A 19,610-nucleotide genomic window follows, 5' to 3' on the forward strand; every position below is an offset into this window, starting at 1 on the left:
CGGGCACGGAGGCGGAGCAAGGAGCCGGCAGCTGCCGCCCCGAGCCCAGCTGGGGACCCGGGGAGCCCGCAGGGCTGGACCGAAACCCCCGGATCCTTCCACCGGCCCCAGCGCCACGGCGGGGTCTCGGTCCCGGCCAACGGGGGTTGCTCTGTACACACCGTACGTGTGCTCAGGTAACACCGCAGCAGCGGCGGCTCCGTTACCGCCCGCAGCCCCGCCGAGAGCCGCGCCCGGTGCCGCAGCCCCATTGCCCTGCGCCCGCCACCACCTCCCTGTGCTCCAGCACCGCTTGGGACCCGCCCCCGGACCCGCTCGGCGCTGCCCCTGCCCCTGTCCTGGGACACCGCCGCTCCCGGCCCGCGGGGCGGCAGCACCGGCACCGGCAGCACCGCCAGGCCCCGCGGCCTCCGCTCCGGTCTGGTACCGCCCGCCCAGCCAATCACAGGCCCGCCAGAGCGCGCCCGTCTACACTGCACCCAATCGCGCCCCGCCTTTTCAATCCGGTCCCGCCCCTCCCGTCTCCACTCAACCCAATTCCCGGCCCTTGTCCGCTCCGTCCAATCCCGGCCCGCCCGTTCAGTCCAGCCCCTCCACTCCATTCCCCACAGGCCCCGATGCCGCCGCTCCGCGGAGCCGCAGGGGTGCGAGTTGGGCCCCGGTGCCGCCGAGCGGGCGCTCTGCAGCGGGGCCGCTCCTGGCTCCCGTTCAAGCCCCAGAGCCGGGGCCGCAGCGGGTGCAGGACCGACCACCCCCACCTCCAGGAGCGGCGGAGCCGCCACCGGGTCCTGCGCGCAGCGGGGCGGGGCAGTCGGGAGGGGCGGGGCTGGATCGAAAGGACGGCCTCGGATTGGACGGAGATGTACAGGGCGCGCAAGGGGCGGGCCGGGATTGACGGGGCGGCGGCCGCGGGTGGTGCTGCCGGTGCCGGTGCTGCCGCCCCGCGGGCCGGGAGCGGCGGTGTCCCAGGACAGGGGCAGGGGCAGGGGCAGCGCCGAGCGGGTCCGGGGGCGGGTCCCAAGCAGTGCTGGAGCACAGGGAGGTGGTGGCGGGCGCAGGGCAATGGGGCTGCGGCACCGGGCGCGGCTCTCGGCGGGGCTGCGGGCGGTAACGGAGCCGCCGCTGCTGCGGTGTTACCTGAGCACACGTACGGTGTGTACAGAGCAACCCCCGTTGGCCGGGACCGAGACCCCGCCGTGGCGCTGGGGCCGGTGGAAGGATCCGGGGGTTTCGGTCCAGCCCTGCGGGCTCCCCGGGTCCCCAGCTGGGCTCGGGGCGGCAGCTGCCGGCTCCTTGCTCCGCCTCCGTGCCCGGGAGGGAGGCGGAGTCTGGGCTGCAGCCGCCAGCGAGGTTCTCCAGGCCGGGCCCCGGGGCCGCGGTGCGATCGCGTCCGGTCTCTCCGGGCTGTATCAGGCACCGGCTCCGCTGAGCTCGCTCCTTCCCCAGGCCCAGCCCCTTCACACATCCGCGGGAAGGCCAGATGGGGCCGAGGGCAGCCGGGGTCTGTTCCCATGTCACCCATGAGCGGGGCAGCTCCGAATCCAGCCCCAGGGCGGGCTGACACCCGGGTGGGGATTCTGGGGTCCTGGCACGGCCCCAGCCCCGGCACGGCCCCAGGGTGCGATCGCAGAGGGAGCAGCACGGACGCGTTTGTCGTTCTATGGCTTTATTTGGCTCTCGCTCTACGCTCATGCCGAGGCACGGGTGCACCTCCTGCTCCCCACAGCGGCCGCCAGCCCCACAGCGGCGGCCAGCCCCACGCCGGCCACCATGCCTGTCAGCCACATCTCTATGCCGGGCATCGCTGTTGCTTTACCTGCAAAACCAGGGGGGACTGTTAGGTCTTGTCACCCGGGCTATGCCATGGGGCTGGGGCACCCGGGGACTCACCGTGACCTCCCTCCTGCTGCTCCCCCACGGCATCCGGGACCGTCGAGAGGAGAACGGGGCCAATGACCACGTCGGCTTCAGCCTCTTTCGCTGCGGAGGAAGCAGCTATGAGGCGGGTTTGTCCCACAGCCCGCGGTGTCCCCTCTGTCCCCATAGGGCCCTCACCCTTAGTATCGTGGCGGCGGAAGCGGCGGCCCGGCCATCGCTCCAGGGGGTTGAGCCTGCGGGACTGCGCCGGGGACTCGCAGTTCCCGGTCTCGCAGCAGCTGCAGATGTCCCGGGTGCCTTCCACGGGGGCCCAGCTGGAGCAGGGGGCGAGCATCGTCACCAGAGCCCCCACCAGCACCCACGGAGCGTCCTTGCCCCCCAGGGTGGGTCCGTGATGCTGCTCTGGGGCTGTGGGGTCCTGGAGGGGACCTGCCCGTTTGTGCCCCCCTGCCGGTGTGGTGCCTACTCACGTGTTTCTGGCTTTGTTGAAGGAGCAGGCTTTGTTCAGGGGGTCCGGGGCTTGTTCCGCTGGGGTCACCTTCAGGTGGCAGGTGATGTAGATCTGCAGGGAGGGCAAGGGAGAGAGGTGAGGACCTGCTGGTGGGGGACACCGGCTCGGGGCCGGGGGGGGGACACACGCAGCCTTACCAGGTTCCTGGTGTCCCCCGTGAACCTGAACACGTCGATCCTGAAGCGCAGCATGTCCTCGCGGGGCCGGGGGGCGATGAAGGCAGAGCTGGTGTCATCAGACCTCCCATCAACCAGGCACCTGGGGTGGGACGGGAGGTGGGGGTCAGCATCCTGCTGGGTGCCCCCGCAGCGTTGCTGCAGGCTGGGTCTCTGGGGCTCACCCGTTGAAGTCGATGATGGAGTAATGGGGTGAGGAGTCGGTGCCGGGGCTCAGGGCAGCCACACAGCTGTCCACGAACAGCCGCAGCGGCACGTGGCTCTCGGTGCCCACCTCCGCTTGGATGTTGAGGACATCACCCAGCTGGAAACCAGTGAAGGGTCTCTCAGCGCTCCAGTCCTCTGCAAGGCAAGGGGTGACAGGGGAGGCCCCATGGGACCAGAGCCAAGGCCCATCCCAAAAGCAGGAGCACTGGTGTTCACGCCAGTGGGGTGCTGCATCCCTGAACTTCCCCACACTGGCACAAGGGTGGAAACACCCCTCCCCACCAGCTTCCCACCTACCATTCATGAGGCGCAGGGAGAACACTAGCCTCTCCTCTGCTGACAATGTAGAGCTGAAGGGAGCCCAGGTTGGCCGGATGGCGTTGCTGCTCACGTTCTCCCTCCTGGGCAAGGATAATGGGCATCATTGTACAGCCCCATGCTGGTCCCTGGGGATCCCCCTGGGTACCAGGGGCAGGGAGGCCTCACCTGGGGTAGTGGCACTCAATGGGGATGACGGCGGGGTTGCTGCGGATGATGACGGGGTTGCTGGCAGGGCTGGGGTTGTAGTTGAGGAGTGTGCGGTAGATGAGGGAATCCTGTGTGATCTGGGCAGAAAAGCATTGGGAAGCTGTCAGAGAGACCACCCTCCAACTGGGAAATGCCAAGGAAAGCCAAAGAAAGAAAGAAAAAAGGATGGAGAAGGAACCCTGCTTCTTTCTCAGCTGAACTTCCTAATGGGCAAAACCATGACCAAAGTGGGTCTGATGGGGAGGCTTTGCACCATCAGCATGTCTCCAGCTGTGGGGAAAATGCTTTGGTTTGGGGGAAATACCCACGTGCCCTTCCCTGGGCATGGTCCTCAATGGTGCTCTGCATCCTGAACACAGAGCATCCCCCAGCATCACTGCACCTGGTCCCGTAGCCTGGAGCTGCTCCCGGAGGAGGATCCCGGAGAGGCTGCCAGGCGGGATCCTGGAGTCGGGGCAGTGAAGGTCTTACCTGCACGACGCTGCCGCACTCATGGAGGCCGGCAGTGAAGACGACAGAGTTCTGGTTCAGTGAGGAATGCTTGCACGCTGCTGGCCCCAGCGTCAGGTCGGCCGCGTTGACCAGGCGGCCGGTGCCGAAGAGGTCCCTGTTCACCGTCACCACCAGCTGAGCCTCCTGGCACTGCACCACCACCGGCTGGCTGCTGGAGATGGATCGGGAATGGGGGTCTTCTAGCCAGGACCAGGCATGGGGGTCTGCCTGCACCCCCCGGCTCGCCAGGTCAGCCCAGGAGAAGTCCCAAGGAGTGTAGGCAGCCACCTCGCCCACTGCCCAGCACAGAAGAGCAAGGATCAAGCTGCTTCTGGGTCCCATCCTTCCCTCTTCCAGCAAACCCTGGCACAGAGAGCCCAGGCTGCTCCTCCAGCCTTATATCCCCCCAGCAGTATGAGCTGGCCACCCCTGGGCTTCCGCCTGGGGACCAATGGTACCCAAAGGCCAGCCCTCGTGGGTGCAGGGAGAGGGGAGGCATGACCCCGTCATTTCCAGGGTGCGGGGACCCCCCGTTCCTGGGCTGCCCAAGGCAAGAGAAAACGTCTTCGTCAGCCTCTTTGGGCAATTGTTTATAAAACTCAGCAGAGGCTGGAGACGGGGAGACTGGTACAAAGGGACTTGTTTAGGTTAGGAGGTGATAAGGGGGGTTTCAAGGCTGCTGGGGAACTGGCAAAGGAGAGCAGGGTCTGCGAACCCGATCCGGGTGTTTCCCATCCTTTACGTAGGGACCATTCCTGCCCGGCGCCATCGGCCCCCTGGGACTTTGGTTTTCTGCTTGGATGCTGATGTGCTCACAGCTTCAGTGCAAACTGGGGCTTTACACATCCCCTCACATCCCATGTGGGACTGGGATGCTCAGTCAGCAGCAGCTGATGGAGAGCCCTCACCACTGACACAAGCACGGCTGTTCTCAGCCAGGGCTGAACAAACCCCATTGCAGGCTCATTACAGCACTGAGGTCATGGGCTGCCGAGCCAAAACCTTTCATTTTTATTCTCTGCTGCCCTTCCCCAGCTCTTTTGCCTGTGTTTGTTTTGCTGCCCTCAAGGCAATGAACTTGGAACAGCAGAAGCTGGAGGCAAGGCCTTCCTCTCATCACTCCCTTCCCCATGTGCAGCATCCCAGCCTGTATCCCACCCCCTGCGAGCTCCTCATGGCTGGAGAATAGGGAAAGCTGCTTTAAAAGACACTATGTTTTCAAGCCTCATAATTGGGATCTCTGGCCCTTCTTTTGAGTGTTTTTAACTCTTTTTCCGTGACAGAGAATGCAAGCATCCCATTGGCTCCCTCTGTTTCATACCCAAAATCCCTCTCTGTCCTTTGGGATGTTGCTGGCAGGCCTCAGTGATAGTGGAAAGCCTCTGATTTGGATGTTTGAATTGAGCCATTTTGGGGAAAATAAAAAGAAATTGAAAGCTTTTGGGGCAGACATGGGCCAGCTTGCTCCTAGCAGGAATCCCACTGGCTTTGGAGTTTGTGTCTGGCTCAACATCCCCAAAACCACCCATGTGCAAGTATAAAACCTTCTGCCTTTCCCTTAGGAGCCAATGCCCCAGCCCTGATGTTGTCAGTGGTCCAGGCCTTATCCTTCATGTTTAAAGTACCTTGAGCCTGGCACTGGCGTAGGAATACCAGGGATTCCTGAGCCCACACGTCACAGAGATAACGGCAGCGGGTGATGCTGTATGGGTAAATAAGCTGCTATCTCACACGCAGCAGGAGAGCATCGCTCCTCAGCTGGGTCCTTGATTGCAAGGACCATGGCAGATGCCTGGCCTGACTCCATTGCATCCCAGAGAGCCACAACTCAGGGGTCAGCTTAGGCTGTGGGCCTTTGGGTACCAGGGTTTGATCCCAGCAGGAGAATAAATCCCTCTGATGGGTTACCTGGTGGCTATAGCTCTCACATTAACAAAGATGATTCCCAGGTGGAGAAACACGTCCAGACTCAGGGCAGAGGAGGTGCTTCTGTATGAGGAAGGGAATTTCTGTATGAAGAAGGGGATTTCTGCTCCCTGATTAGCAAGGAGCAGCTGCCTTCTATTCCAAGCACAAAATGACATTGGCCATGGTCCAGCACCACTGGGAAAGAGCATGAGCTCAGGTTTTTGATGAAGGCAGAGACCACAAGGTCCCAGGGCACTGGACCAGCAGAAACCCCAGTGCTTTTCCCCCAGCTGTGTAAAGAAGACATTAAGAGAGAGCTCAGTTTTGCTCATAACAAAGTTTTAAGTCAAAACTTGAGGTCAGTGCTGCCACTGAGCATCACGGGAGCCAGTGATGCTGCCCAGGAAGGGGCAGGGGCTGCTCCAGGAAGCCAGGAAGTATTTCCACATCCCAAAGTTCCTTGTAGGCCAGATTTGGCTGATATTTGTCTTCTTTCCAGCCGAGGTAGTTTGAGTGATTGGGATGGCCAGGGAGATGCCGAGCAAAAAGGAATCGGTTACATGAGGATGAAGAATTGTTCCTACCCTTTTTGTCTCCAAATGAATTTTACAATACAACACTGATATCTGATCCTGTGACTGAAATAGCAGATTTCTATTTAAGAAAGTCTCCTAATTCTGTTAAAATTATCTTCATCTTCTCATTACTTTACTTTAGGATAATAATCCAAACAGTTTCTGATTATTAAGTCCATTGTAGTAGCTGTATTTCCTAACTGCCAGTTACTGGTTTTTGGTTTAGTATAGCACCTTATTATTTACATCTTATTAAGCTTTTTATTGCATGTGTTTGCTGTGTTGTGTTGAAACTAAGTGTAAGGTTTTGGAGGAGCCATTTATTTACTTTGTGCTTCTTTTCGTGGCTTGATTTTCAGGAAAAACTTGTTCACTACAAGGGCACTCAGGATTGGAACAGGAAGTGCTCAAAAACCACATTGATGAGGTCCTCAGTGACACGGTTGAGTGGTGAACTTGTCAGTGCAGGGTAATGGTGGGACTTGATGGTCCTCAAGGTCTTTTCCAACATAGCTGATTCTGTGATTCTATTTAACATGACAGCAACCACAACTCATGGGATGCAAGGTGCAGGTTGGGTGAGGAAGTGCTCCAGGAGGGTTGTGCAGCCCTGGGTTGGGCACACAGAGGTGGGAGAATCCTCACCTATGGCCAGCACCAGCCTGATACAGCCAGTGTTGGACTTGGATCACTTCCACCCATCGCCATGCTCTGCTCTCCTCTTCTTTCTTCTGCTCTATAATTGCTCACAGCTCTCAGAGGATGGTGAAGACTTCCCCCTAAAAGCTCCTATATCTCACTGCAAGACAAGGACCAAGCTCTCCCAACAAGGGATGAAGGATGAAGCCATGCCCAATCCCCACTCCAAACCACTACAGCTCCCTGATCCTGATCCCTGAGTTTTATCATGTTGACAGAGGCCTAATTTGCTTTTAGAACTGTAAGCAACCAAACCAAGACCAAGGGAAGGGATGGGACACAGGTTAGGTGACCCAAAGGCTCAAATCCACCAAAGAGATCCCAGTGCAAAGTGACATCCAGCAAAGGGCATCTGGTTGAGGGGCTCCAAGGGTGCTAGATGACACCCAAGGACACCAACTGGCACAAGGTACCACTTCCCTCTGTGCTCCATGACCAAACAAGCTGCCCAAGCTCCCCATGAGCAGGCTAAGAGGTGGCACAAGTCCTGATTCTATGATTGCTGCCCTTCGCAAACCAGCTCAAGGAGCAGCCATGCTGTGAGCCAGCCCCAGCTCCTCACAGGGCTCAGTTTTCCCTGAATCCAGCCACCTGGATTTTCTCCAGCAGCAAACACCACAGCCCCAGCTGCTCAGCTAGGCCAGTTCCCACTGATGCCTAAAGTGGGAGCCTCTCCCAGGTCTTGGGGTTGAGGCACGAACATCTTGGCCATTACAGCTCCTGTGCTAAGCAAAGAGCCCAAATTCCACAGGAGAAGGAAGACACAAAGCAAACAGCACTCAGGCATGTCAGAAATCTCCTTTCTGGAAGGGGGGGAAGCAGGGCAGGAATTCCAGTCCCTGCCCCAAGGACTGTTTATCCATGTCAGCCAAGGCTTGTTACATAGAACTATGTGTAAACAGTCCTTGGGGCAGGGATTGGAATTCCTGTCTGTGGCCTAGGAAAATCCCTCAATTGAATAAGCAGTTACCAGGATGGAGCTGAAACAAGCAGCACCACAGAGAGGTAGAACTCCATGCTTGTACAGACAAGAAAAAGCATGTGTGCTTTGTGTTGGCATCCAGCTGCCAGCTCTGTTCATGGGGGTGTAAAGGGTGTACAGAGCTTTGCTGAGAACAAGGGGGGGCGGGGGGAGGTAGGAGAAAGATGCTTCAGTTGGGTTTGGAGAGGCAAAGCAGCACACACAGTTAGCACGAAGGCTTGGCTGCCTCTCCAAGAAGGCTTCTTGACTTCACCTCTCAGTCATTCAACCTATACTTTATTTTTGGATAGACTCTGAAAGGTGGCATCCAAATTAAACAGGGTTGTTGGGCTTCCGGCAGGCAGCCAGAGCTCCCACAACAGTGAGGAGCACAATGACCAAACCAGCAACCATAGCCAGCCCCAGAACCATCCACAGCTGGGCTGCATCTAGGAAGGAGAAGCAAGGAGGTGGTTATGGCCAAAACCAGGACCTGCCACACAAGCCCTCCCCTCCCCTGGGTTTGCCCTACCTTGTGAAGGCATCCTCTTAGCTGGGCGATGCTGCCAGCTGTGGATGAAGAGGGGTCCCACTGCAACATCTGCTTCTTTCACCAAGGGATCTGGAAGGGAGGACCTTTGAGCACTCAAACTCATTTGAGCATCCTGGATTAGCTGAGGGGTAGCGAGGCAGCTCTGAGCCAGTTACCACGATGAGGACAAAGGCCCAGAGGCACACTGAGACATACCGAGCTGGGAGGGCAGCGCTCTCCGGGCACGTCCCCCTTGCCATCGGGATGGAGCCTGGGGCCTCCTGGACTCCCTGGCCAAGCCACAGTTCCTCATCTTGCAGCAGGAGCACACATCCCGGGTGCCTTCCACAGGGGCCCAGCTAGGAGAGAGCACAGTGATCAGCCCATCTGATGGTGGGAACCCCTCACGGGCTTCAGGGTCCCAAAGGAGAAAGCCAAACGCTCCTACCCAGATCCCACCCCACCTTCCCAAGAGGTGGCAGCACATGAGAAGCCCAGCTCTTCCACCCTGGGCAAGCTGCTCCAGCTACTCACAGGTTGCTGGCTTTGTTGAAGGAGCAAGCCTTGTTCAGAGGGTCTGGAGCTTGGTCAGCCAGGGAGACCTTTAGGTGGCAGGTGATGTAGATCTGGGAAGAACAGGGGCAGGATTCAGCTCTTATTTTCCTTTATGGCTTCCCTACGTACCATGAAGTTGGCTTCCAATGGGACCACCAACATCCCAGAGCAGCTCAAGGCTCTCTTTCCTTCAAGCCACTTGAGGCCTCAGCTACTGAAGCCCACCAGAAGAGCTCATCTTGGCCAGTATCAGAACTGGTCTCCAAAGGAGATACTTTGCTCAGAGGGCCATGCTCCTTGAGTATGCTCCAATGTACGACCTCACTCATACATAGCCATGAGGCAGCTGCCTTGGGAATGCAGTTCCAGGGACCACAACCCCATCTAGATGAGGGAGCTCACTTGCTTTAGGAAGGATTTACCAGGTTGCTGGAGTCTCCTGCAAACTTGAATGCATCTACTGCGAACTGCAGCACATCTTGCCTAGGCCTCGGGGATATAAAGGTTGAGGTGGCATCATCCAGTTGCCCATCCACCAGGCACCTGGACACAAGAGGATCCCACTTTCAGAGCTGCCATAGCCTGCAGAAGGGTGCTCTTCAAGTAAGGACACAGCCAGTTCTTACCCACTGAAGTCAATGAAAGCATACTGGGGGGAAGAGCTCCTGTCTGGGGTTGGGGTGGCCACACAGGTGTCCACAAAGAGCCTCAGAGGTGCGTGGTTCTCCATGGTGACACCAGCTTGGAAGTGCAGGACCTCTCCCAGTTGGAATACAGTGGAGGCTCTCTCAGCGCTCCAGTCATCTGGAAGAAGAGAGGTCACCAGGTGCTGCTGAATGGGCAGCCAGCTTGGGGTGGAAGCAAGCAGTGAAGCACAACAGGCCCTGGGTACCCCCCCAAACTGTACCAAACCCAGCGCCCCAGGAGCACTACGGTGACACAAGCATCATCTGATGGAAGCACGACTGCCGCAGAGGCCAGCACCAGGAGAACCTCTCCCAAAACCTACCATTCATGAGGTGCAGGGAGAAGGGCAGCTTCTCCTCCGAGAACAGGGTGGACAGGAAGGGGACCCACGTGGGCTTGATAACATTGCTGCTCACGTTGTCTCTCCTGGGGAAAGATGCTCATGGTTAGATCCTCATGGCAGCAGAAGGGCTTACTTGATCCTCATCTGCCTCAGCTCACCTTGGGTAGTGGCACTCTATGGGTACCACAGCAGGGCTGGTGCGGATGATGATGGGGTTGCCAGAAGGAACTGGGCTGTAGTTCAAGCTTGTACTGTAGACCAGAGCATCGGGGGTCACCTGGGGAAAGACATCCCCTAGGCATCAACAGCCCTGTTCTTCAGGCCACATGCACAGAGCAGCACATTGAAGCCTGGAGACAGCACCGAGATGGACATCAGCCAATGGACCATGGGCTGGATGCAGGGGAGTGACCCTCATCCTGCAGCAGGGATGCAAAGCTGCTCCAGCCTGTCCCAGCACAGCCTCTGCTCAGCAGCAGAGCTGTTCAAGCCAATGCCTGGGTTTTCCCTTCTAGTTTCCATGCCCCAGAACAACAGACAGGAAAGTGTCACTCCTGGGATATCTGAGCGACTTCTGCTGGGGGGATCTGCTCACCCTCACGGCACCAAGCCTCTCCCAGGGGAGCAAGGCCACTTCCAGCTTAAGTTCTTCATGCTACACTCAAGCAGCAGCGACACAGATGCCTTCTAAGGCAGGCATCCAGTACTGGTTTGCTGCAGTGGCTCCCAGCCTCAGGTCATCTGGGCTCCCCCCTCGAGGTGGCAGCACCGGCATAGAAAGTCCTGGAAGAATCCGGTACCTCTGTGCTGGGCAGGATGAAAACTTCCCCATCTCTTGCGTACCCTCCCCGAGTTCAACTACAGCACAGTGCCTGCCAGTCATGGAATGGTTTGGGTTGAAGGGATCTTAAAGCTCGTCCAGTCCCAACCCCTGCCACGGGCAGGGACACCTTCCACTGGAGCAGCTTGCTCCAAGCCCCTGTGTCCAACCTGGCCTTGAACACTGCCAGGGATGGGGCAGCCACAGCTTCTCTGGGCACCCTGTGCCAGCGCCTCAGCACCCTCACAGGGAAGAGCTTCTGCCTAAGAGCTCATCTCAGTCTCCCCCCTTGGCCTGTCCTTACAGGTCCTGATAACAGCCTCACTCCAGCATCCAAAGTCTCAGCATCCCAAGGCACCAAGGTGCAAGCCAAGAGATGACCCCCACCCAAAGGCTATGCCCCCCAGTCTTACCCTGAGGGTGCTGCCGCACTCGTGCAGCCCAGCCACGAAGGTCACAGTGCCCTCAGCATCGCTCTGGGCCCCCGGGCGGCACCCAGCCGAGCCCAGGCTCAGCTCCACAGCCCTGACCAGGCGCCCTGTGCCAAAGAGGTCTCTGTGCACTGTGACCATCACCTGAGCCTCCTGGCACTGCACAGCCACAGGGTGCAGTGGGGCTGCAGCCTGCAGCTGGGACACATCCACCCATGCCCAAGGCTGGGAGAAGGTACGGGGATAGCCCAAGGAAGGGTCCTCTCTGTACCTCCATAGCTCAGCTTCCCCTCTAAAGAACTCCCAGGGGTTGTAAGCAACAACCTCCCCAAGCAAAGAGCACAAAAGAGCAAACCCCAGACTGCTTCCAGGCCTCATCCTGCCTACCAGGGTCCAGCACAAGCTACAACTGCTGCCCAAGGACCCTTTATAGCCCATACCTCCCACTCCCAAGGCAGGTGATGCTTGCCACACCTCCCACAAGGGTAACTGCCAACAGCTGAGAGCACCCAGATCCTTAAGGAACCATTGTTTGGCTCTAATGAGGCACTGGCTTGGGTTCCTCACCCATGGGAGGGATGCTGAGTTTACTGTGCAGTCAGCTGTGTGTTTCCACTTGGTTTTTGGTAACAACCAGCCCTGTAAGACCCACAGAGATGTGACCCACCTCCAGACTGTATATCCCCCCTCCAGACTGCATATCCCACCTCCAGACTTCATATCCCACCTCCAGATTCCAAATCCCACCTCCAGAAACCATATCCCACCTCCAGACTGCATATCCCACCTCCAGACCCCATATCCCACCTCCAGACTCCGTATCCCACCTCCAGACTCCGTATCCCACCTCCAGACTCCGTATCCCACCTCCAGATCATTGGTGGTGACACTTTCCCAAGGCAAACTCACTCTTCAGCCTCACAAACTAATCCCTGTCCCCAGCTCCTTCAGGGTGGTGATGATCCTCATGGAGCTGCTCATATCAGCTGGAGCACTCCAGGATATGAGGGAATCATGGATGGCATTTCTCTACCAAGCAAAAAGTTGAGTTTTTTTGAGGAAAAAGGGGCAATTTGAGTTCTAGTCATATGGAAGAATAAAGGAAAAGGGGGAATCAGGAGGAGATCCCCATCAGTTGCCCCAAGCCACATCCTTGCTCCTGCAGGACCAGACTCCGCAGAGTGGTGTCCACACCAGCGCAGCCACCCATGTGTCCTTGTGTTTCCTTTTGTTTCCCTGTGCTTCCTGGGATTTTAGCAAAAGGGAGGACCATGCTTGTGCACACATGGCTGGTCAGCTGCTTCCTGACCAGGTTTGTCCCCTGGAGCCATCAGCTTCCTGGGCAGGATTGGTGTGGTAATGAGTGGCAGTAAAATAATGACTAGAATAATCAGTAACAGGAGTAATGTTAGAGCTAGTATGTATGAGAAATAATAATAACTATGATTAATTATAGTTATTAAAAATTAGAATGCTATTATGTAATTATAATTCTTACTAATGATAATTAGAAATAATCATGATTTGGAATCATTATGAGGATTATGAGACCTGGGGCACAGTGCTCGGCACAGCCCATCCCTTCCTGGGGTGGTTCAGCAGCACATTGTCCCCTCTGTGGTGCCCAGAGGGAGGGGACCAGGGCAGGTTCATGCAGCTGAACCCCCCATGAGCTTCTTTATGCCTGCTGAGGGGCTGCACATTGGGAAGAGAAGTAGTTTGGGTGTGGAAGTGACACCAGGGAAGACCATGGCTTTGGATGGAGCCCTTGTCTGGGGTTCTAGGGACAGCCCATGCCTCTGCGTGAACAGTGGTGTGCTCATTGTTCTGCTTGGAGATGCAGGTGAGATGCCCATGAACTTCAGGTGATAGCCACAGATGAATCAGGCTGGTTTGGCATGATCCAAACTGGACAGCTACCAGCAGGACAGCTCATGTCCCATGTACCTGGGTCACCCTGGGCTCATCGTGCATTGTGGACTCAAAGGGCCACATCATGCTGCAAAGCAACCATCACCACAGCACCCATTACCCTGCACATCTGCCTTTTTGAGCAGGTGGGTGCTGTGGGAATAGGGAGCACAAGGAAATCACTTGCAGTGCACAACAAATGCATGGGAAATGGTTTCTTCCTTCTCCATCTGGAGGCAGGAGCCAAAGAGCAACGAGGTGCATCAAGCAATTCCTGGGCTGTCTTCGAACTTGGAAAGCAAGGAGGAAAGAGGTAGGAAGACAATAAGCCTGTGTGCCCACTTAGGAGGTTCATATCCCAGGCTAGGGTGGTTGGATGCTGCTGACCAAAGGACCAGTGACAGCTCTTTGGCTGCACTCATCCACTCCTCACCATGTCCTCCTCAAAGCTGTCCGAGCAGAGAACCTCTCTACCTGCCAAGGCAGATGTGTCACTTCTCAGATGTGGGGCTTTAATTGACCCCTGCAGTGAGTACTAGGGCTTGTACCTGATTCAGTGATTCTGTGATTCCTTCAAGGGAATCCTCTTGGAGATGCTACTGAGGCCAAAATGCAGCAGTGAGCTGCAAGCTGGGCTGCCCAGCCACCCGCCTGCTCATTCACCCATCCTCATCCCAAAGCCTTTCCTCCAGTTTTCCCATATGGGTTTGCTGCCTTCCCACCCATCCCAGACCCATAAGCCAGGAGGTCACAGGAAAGGAAAAGAGTAGGATCATGCTGTTCCCAAGCACGTTATTGCCATGCAGTAATGAGGACTCATCTGGGGTGGAAATGCTGCCTTTCCAAAGCCAGCAAAAGATAAATGCACCATTCATTCCATGAGGATTTATTGGCAGAGCAAGATAAAATAGAGACCTTGGTCTCCATAAGGGTATCCCAACCAGCTGCAGCCCATGGCAATTACTCTGGTTTGTAGCCCCTCACTTCTTCCTTCGCTTCCGAAGCCTGGTGCTGGGCTTCCCACCACGCTTGCTGCTGGTGGGATGCCTTGATTTGGGATGCTCCTCCTCAGAGGCTGGGCTGGGGGGCTCCGAGCATGCTGGGCTCACAAGGGGGGTGGCAGGATGGGAGCTCACATGGGAAGGGGCTGCGGCAGACACTGGGAACGGCGGCTCCTGCCTCTGCAGGGTGCTGGGAAGCAGCAATTCCAGCATGCTGGAGGGCAGCGATGGCCACTCCATGTGTGCGGGCTGGGGCTCCTGGGAGTTGCCCGTGGCCTGCAGCAAGGGGCCCACAGCCGAGGCGATGTTGGCCAGGGAGTGGGACATGGCCCGGATCTCCTGGGTCATGGACACCAAGTGCCTGTTTGCCCTGTGCTGAGCTTGCAGGAGACGATTGCCCATCTTCAGGAGCTTTTCTGCCTGTTGCCTGTTGGACCTGGCCCAGCCACCAAAATCTTCCTGCAGCAAGGCCAGAGAGTCCTGGATGCTCCTGGGAAGAGGCACAGTGTTCCCATGGGCTGACCCCGCATCTTTCTCTGCTTTTTCATCCCTCTGCATCAGTAGGGCTGGAGATGTGGGTTGGGTGAGGGACACATCCCCTCCCTGCCTTGGACACACGTGTCCTCTGCTGCTGGAGGGGTCCGATACAGGGGCACAGGGCTGGTGGGGGGCATGCAGCCCCATGGGGAGACCTCCATGCAGTTGGTAATGCTCCCTGTGAGGCTCCTGGTGGCCGATCAGGGTGGTTCCATCTTCAGACAGTGAGTCGTGGTGGGGAGCAGAGGTACCTGTTTTGGGAACAGGGGCTGAAGGGAACAAGAAGGAGAATGAGGGCTGGGAGAGTCCTCCCAGCCTGCTTGGTGGGGTGGAGAGGGAAGGTGAAGGGACAGTGCCCACCAGGACATCACCCCTGGGCTGATGGACCATCCATAGCTATGTCAAGAGCTACAGATGGGCCAGAGCTCATGAGTTTGCCCTGGGGAGCTCCGTGGTGGATGCCCACAGCAGGCCAAGGAGGACACTGGTCATAGCCCAGGTCTGAAGACAGCAGGAGGGAGACGGAGCAGAAGACCCCACAAAGTCTCTTCACCCATTACTTCCCACTGCCTGTTTCCTGGAAGGATTCTTCCACCTTCCGACCCAACCCGGATCTTCCAGAACACCATCCCTGCACACACCAGACACCAAGGCCTTCACCATTCCCAAACCTTCAGCACCTCCACCACAGTGCTGTTGCCAAAGAGCTGGGGGAAGACCTGGGCAAACCCAGCAGCGCTCGTGGACCTCTTGCCATCCCTGTTGGGGAGTGCTCCCAGGGAACATTTCACCTCCTGGTTGGATGCCCCATCCCAAGGTGGTAACCAACAGCCCAAAAGGGGAATTGCTCCAGATGTGGTTACGGACAAATGTTGAGCAAAGCCAAATGAGTTGGAGACACGAACAGCAGAAGTGGTCAGGGGCTAGCACGGTGGTTATGGCCCCTGAGGGGCCTGCAGATGTCACCAGCACAAATATTATCTCAGAGAGGATGAAGAGTGGATCCAACCCTTCCACCCGCTTCCTCCTTGCCAGAGCAGCCTCTGTAAGCCCCAGCTCCAAGTGCCCCATCTCCATCCAGGTACCATGCAGGTCACTTATCCCTCAACCCATAGCATGGCTCCATACCAAGCAATTCACCGTGCTCCCTCCCCATCAACCTGTGTTTGAGAGACTGCTCTACTCCACAAGACCAAGAAACAAAGGTTGATTTGGAACTGATGGATGCAACAACTGCATCCCGCCCTTGGGAGAGGTTGGATTGTGCCCATCACATGAGCAAAGGCTAGAGGCACAGGGCCATCAAGGCTCCACATGGAAGGAGACCCATGGAGAATATGGTCTAACCAGGGATTACAACCTTCAACTCTGCTTTTGGTCCCCCCCCACCAGCCCACCTGGCCAAGTGCCTCCTCACCTGGGTGCCCCTCGATGCGTTCCACCAGCGCCTGCAGCCTGGCTCTGCACTCAGCGAAGCCCACGGGCTGTGCCTGGCTCCTGACCGCAGCCTGCTGCAGGTCCTGCAGCGCACCCTTGATGAAGGGCTGCATGTCCATCACCTCCTGCTCCGTGGCGTACAGGCTCATCTTCTCCACCAGCCGCTCGCCCGCCTCCATGCTCCGCAGCACCCCCTCCACGCGCTGCAGCTCCCGCGCCAGCTCCCGCCGGCCCTGCTCCTGCCGCGCCTCCAGCATCCCCAGCAGCTCCTCTTCCTCGCTCCGCAGCAGCCGCACCAGCTGCTCCACGCGCTGCCGGATCAGCTCCCGCAGCTCCCGCTGCTCCCGCTCCAGCCTCGCCGCCTCCTCCCGCAGCGCCGCGCACGTGGCCTCGAAGCCGCCGCGCTGCTCCCGCAGGCCGCGGGTGACGGTGCCCAGCTCCTGCTGCCGGCGCTGGGTCTCGCTGCGGATGTCACAGAAGGCCGTGTGCCCGCTGTCCAGCAGCGCGCACGAGCAGCACAGCGCCTTCTCGCACTGCCGGCAGTAGATGCTGCGGGGACAAGCACAGCCACGGCGCCAGCTCGCACACTGCCCTGCGCACCGGCACCTCCGCAACCCGCACCCCGCTCGCCCCTTGCACCGCGCTGGGGCCACGCCTGGGTTTAGGCTCCCTCGGGGGGGAAAAGAGACCTCGGGTGGCTCTGCACAGGTTCCTGCTCCTCTGCTGCACTGCACAGAGCCACTGAGCTGATTGTGTGAGGGCTGCGCACGGGAGGCATCCATCCACAGCTGCAAGGGTGGTGAAGGGAGGGGCTCTCTGCCCCTCCGTGGGCACTGACTGGGGTTACGTATGAGAACAGAGGAGCAAAGAGCATCTGATATCCAGAAGATGCCTGAGGCAAGAATATGACAAGTGGGGAGTGGAGATCATCATCCATCCCTTACATGTGTCCTGGTAGCCTTGGGAAGCAGTGGCCTAGGTACACAGGGAGGCAGGGATTGCATCACGGCTGGCATCAGTGCTGGCCTCCACAGGTGCTTCAGACCCTTCCCCTCTTGCTTGGACTTGCCCTTGAGGACATTTAAACCTCATCCTGCACTGCACCCATGCTGCTCCCCAGGTCCTCTCCAAGCTGGCCTGGCACCAGAAGCAAAGCCCACCCTTCTCTTCTGTCCAGCACAGCAGCTGAAGCAATAGGCCTTCTTCCTGCTGAGCTCCACCAGCCTCATCCTCCTTACCCTAGCAAAGAGCACCCCACATGCTCCCCTTCCTTGGTCTACCCTGTCCCCACTGTCCCACCACCACCTTGAGCCTGGCTTCATCCAAACCATCCATGCCCTAGAGCACACTGGTCACTACTTCTCCCATCTTCTCCATGACATGGTGAAACCAGGGCAGCAGAGGGCCAGGGACACCCTGCTCAGTCTCATCACGGACTAGCCCAAAGAGAATCAACCCAGCTGGGGACAGACCTCTTTGACCTACCTTACAGTCTGGTTCTTATGGGTCGGGTTGAAGCAGCAGAAGTTACTGGTCCTCCGGGTGCCCTCGAGGAAGTCCTTAGCAGACCCTGCTCTGATGTCCATCACTCTCTTGGCTTCGTGGCTCGCCAGGTAGCGGTGATGGGCCTCAGAGCACTTGGTGCAGAGGAACTCCTCGCACTCCGAGCACCAGAACTCACTGGGTTTCTTGCAGTTATCGCACAACAAGTCAACTCCACTGATGATCTTCTTGTAGACCTTGAGCCTGGCCTGCAGGTTGGTGAAGAGCAGGTTGTCCATGTCAGGAATGTCGCTGGCCTGTGGGATGGGCATCTGGCACATGGGGCACTGCCCAATGGGCTTGTTCTTGCTGAGGCACCCAAGGCACAAGGTGTGGAGGCAGGTGAGGAGCTTGAGGTTGGGAGATTCCTGCTGGCAGCCCTCACAAAGGATGAACTGGAAGTCATCTTCTAGGAGCTTAGGAAGGGAGGGAGGAAGAGGAATGAGGGCAGGGGTGAGATTTAAGAGTTTATGAAACTAAACCTTGGGGGAGGAGGGTAACGCACAAAACCTATTTAGAGCAACCACTGAGTCACCAGTGATGCCCAGGCCCTATGAACAGTCCAGATGTGGCCCATGCACCATGGTAAGGTTGGATGGAATGGCCATGAGCAACAGGACAGTCTCCTGGCTATGGGGCTGGGGGGGCTGCAGTGCAGGGGATGTGGCACAGAGAAAACATGTACAAGGGTTCTGGAGAGAGACTTCAGCAGGGCCTGTAGGGACAGGCCAAGGGGAATGGCTTGAACCTGCCAGAACAGGGGAGACTGAGATGAGCTCTTAGGCAGAAGCTCTTCCCTGTGAGGGTGCTGAGGCGCTGGCACAGGGTGCCCAGAGAAGCTGTGGCTGCCCCATCCCTGGCAGTGTTCAAGGCCAGGTTGGACACAGGGGCTTGGAGCAAGCTGCTCCAGTGGAAGGTGTCCCTGGCAGGGGTTGGAACTGGATGAGCTTTAAGATCCCTTCAACCCAAACCATTCCATGATTCCACTATCCAAATACCTCCAGATGTCACCCTGCCAGGGTGGGACCATCCTCCGGGTCCCCCCCATCCCCACTCCTCTCTTCCTCCATCCCACACCTTGGCAGCGTGGGGGAGCCGGACCCAACCTAGCATCCACCAGGAAAGGGGTGTAACATCCCAGAACCCTTACCCCCACCTTCCCGACCGCTTCTTGCTGGCCTGGACCACCCCCCCCCGCCTCCTGCCCTGGACCCTCCGCACCCCGAGCCCACCTCCCGCTGCTCCCCGGGGTCAGCCGGCGCTCACCGGGGTGCCGGAGCCGGGCATGATGAGGCGTGCAGGGCCGGACAGGCCCGACACCCCCCCCCCCCCCCCCCCCCCCCGCTGCCCGCACTTTCGGTTTCTTCCGCGCTTCCCGTAACTCCTCCTCCGTGCCGGGGCGGAACTGCGCAGAGCCCGCTCCCAACCGCGGTCACCTCCCGAAGGGAGCTTCCCAACTGGGGTATCCCTTCCCGGAGGGAAAAGACCCGAGGGACACCCCGAGATCCCCCGAAAAGAGGCGTTTTCCCAAGGAACGGCATCGCCCTGCAGGGTCCTAGTGCCCTGCCGCACTCCGGCGGCGAGAGGGAGCCGTGCTAAAGTGCGAAAACAGCCTATTCCTCTGCACCCCAAGGTTACCAGGGGGTGAGGGACTGTTTCCCTACCCTTGGAGAGGATTTCCACATCCCTCTGTGTCCTGGGGACTGTGTCCTGGATCTTCTTTACCCATTCATGCAACGCATCCATACCCCTCTAAACATCTGCATCATGGGGACCACCACAGAGCGGGGACCACCAGGAACCTTTGGGACTCACCTCGCCTGGCATCCCCAGAGGGACAGCGCATAGCAGGGCACTACTGTCACCTCCCCTGCATGGA

General features: G+C 58.2%; 3 protein-coding genes across 4 annotated transcripts; all 3 read right to left on the minus strand.

The window, feature by feature from the left end:
• Positions 1-1,669: 1,669 nt before the first annotated feature.
• On the minus strand, positions 1,670-4,134 carry LOC101878205 (zona pellucida sperm-binding protein 3-like). Its single transcript, XM_034066241.1, has 9 exons — positions 3,772-4,134; positions 3,259-3,377; positions 3,070-3,173; positions 2,730-2,907; positions 2,527-2,647; positions 2,349-2,440; positions 2,056-2,192; positions 1,891-1,974; positions 1,670-1,816 (listed from the first exon to the last, which is right to left on the minus strand). The coding sequence occupies exons 1-9, from the start codon at positions 4,132-4,134 to the stop codon at positions 1,689-1,691; spliced, it is 1,326 nt and encodes a 441-aa protein (XP_033922132.1). The 3' UTR covers positions 1,670-1,688.
• A 4,078-nt stretch (positions 4,135-8,212) lies between these two features.
• Positions 8,213-11,459, minus strand: LOC101874172 (zona pellucida sperm-binding protein 3). Its single transcript, XM_034066163.1, is given in 10 exon segments — positions 8,213-8,293; positions 8,296-8,369; positions 8,462-8,557; positions 8,684-8,826; positions 9,002-9,093; positions 9,445-9,565; positions 9,649-9,826; positions 10,032-10,135; positions 10,211-10,329; positions 11,286-11,459. Coding segments are annotated over 10 exon segments (1,167 nt in total). The 5' UTR covers positions 11,445-11,459.
• Positions 11,460-14,084: 2,625 nt separating this feature from the next.
• On the minus strand, positions 14,085-19,051 carry LOC115945952 (protein PML-like). Of its 2 annotated transcripts, none has more exons than XM_034066190.1 (4): positions 18,998-19,051; positions 17,675-18,147; positions 16,170-16,738; positions 14,085-15,003 (listed from the first exon to the last, which is right to left on the minus strand). In XM_034066190.1, exons 1-4 carry the CDS (start codon positions 19,016-19,018, stop codon positions 14,195-14,197), a joined length of 1,872 nt encoding a protein of 623 aa, XP_033922081.1. In that variant the 5' UTR covers positions 19,019-19,051; the 3' UTR covers positions 14,085-14,194. The 2 variants fall into 2 exon arrangements, with proteins under 2 accessions (XP_033922081.1, XP_033922080.1); XM_034066189.1 differs by having other exon boundaries at positions 14,085-15,021.
• Between the last annotated feature and the right edge of the window lie 559 nt (positions 19,052-19,610).

The sequence above is a fragment of the Melopsittacus undulatus genome, chromosome 9 (genome assembly GCF_012275295.1).
Source record: "Melopsittacus undulatus isolate bMelUnd1 chromosome 9, bMelUnd1.mat.Z, whole genome shotgun sequence".
NCBI lineage: Eukaryota > Metazoa > Chordata > Aves > Psittaciformes > Psittaculidae > Melopsittacus > Melopsittacus undulatus.

Coding starts and splice junctions, on each gene's coding strand:
- LOC115945952 (XM_034066189.1), bottom strand. CDS start 19,018: ATGCCCGGCTCCGGCACCCCG. Junction 18,148..18,997: donor TGCCCGGCTCCGGCACCCCG/GTGAGCGCCGGC, acceptor TCCCTTCCTAAG/CTCCTAGAAGATGACTTCCA. Junction 15,022..16,169: donor ACGCATCGAGGGGCACCCAG/GTGAGGAGGCAC, acceptor TGTTCCCTTCAG/CCCCTGTTCCCAAAACAGGT.
- LOC101878205 (XM_034066241.1), bottom strand. CDS start 4,134: ATGGGACCCAGAAGCAGCTTGATCCTTGCTCTTCTGTGCTGGGCAGTG. Junction 3,378..3,771: donor AGTGCGGCAGCGTCGTGCAG/GTAAGACCTTCA, acceptor TTTTCTGCCCAG/ATCACACAGGATTCCCTCAT. Junction 1,975..2,055: donor CCGCCGCCACGATACTAAGG/GTGAGGGCCCTA, acceptor CCGCAGCGAAAG/AGGCTGAAGCCGACGTGGTC.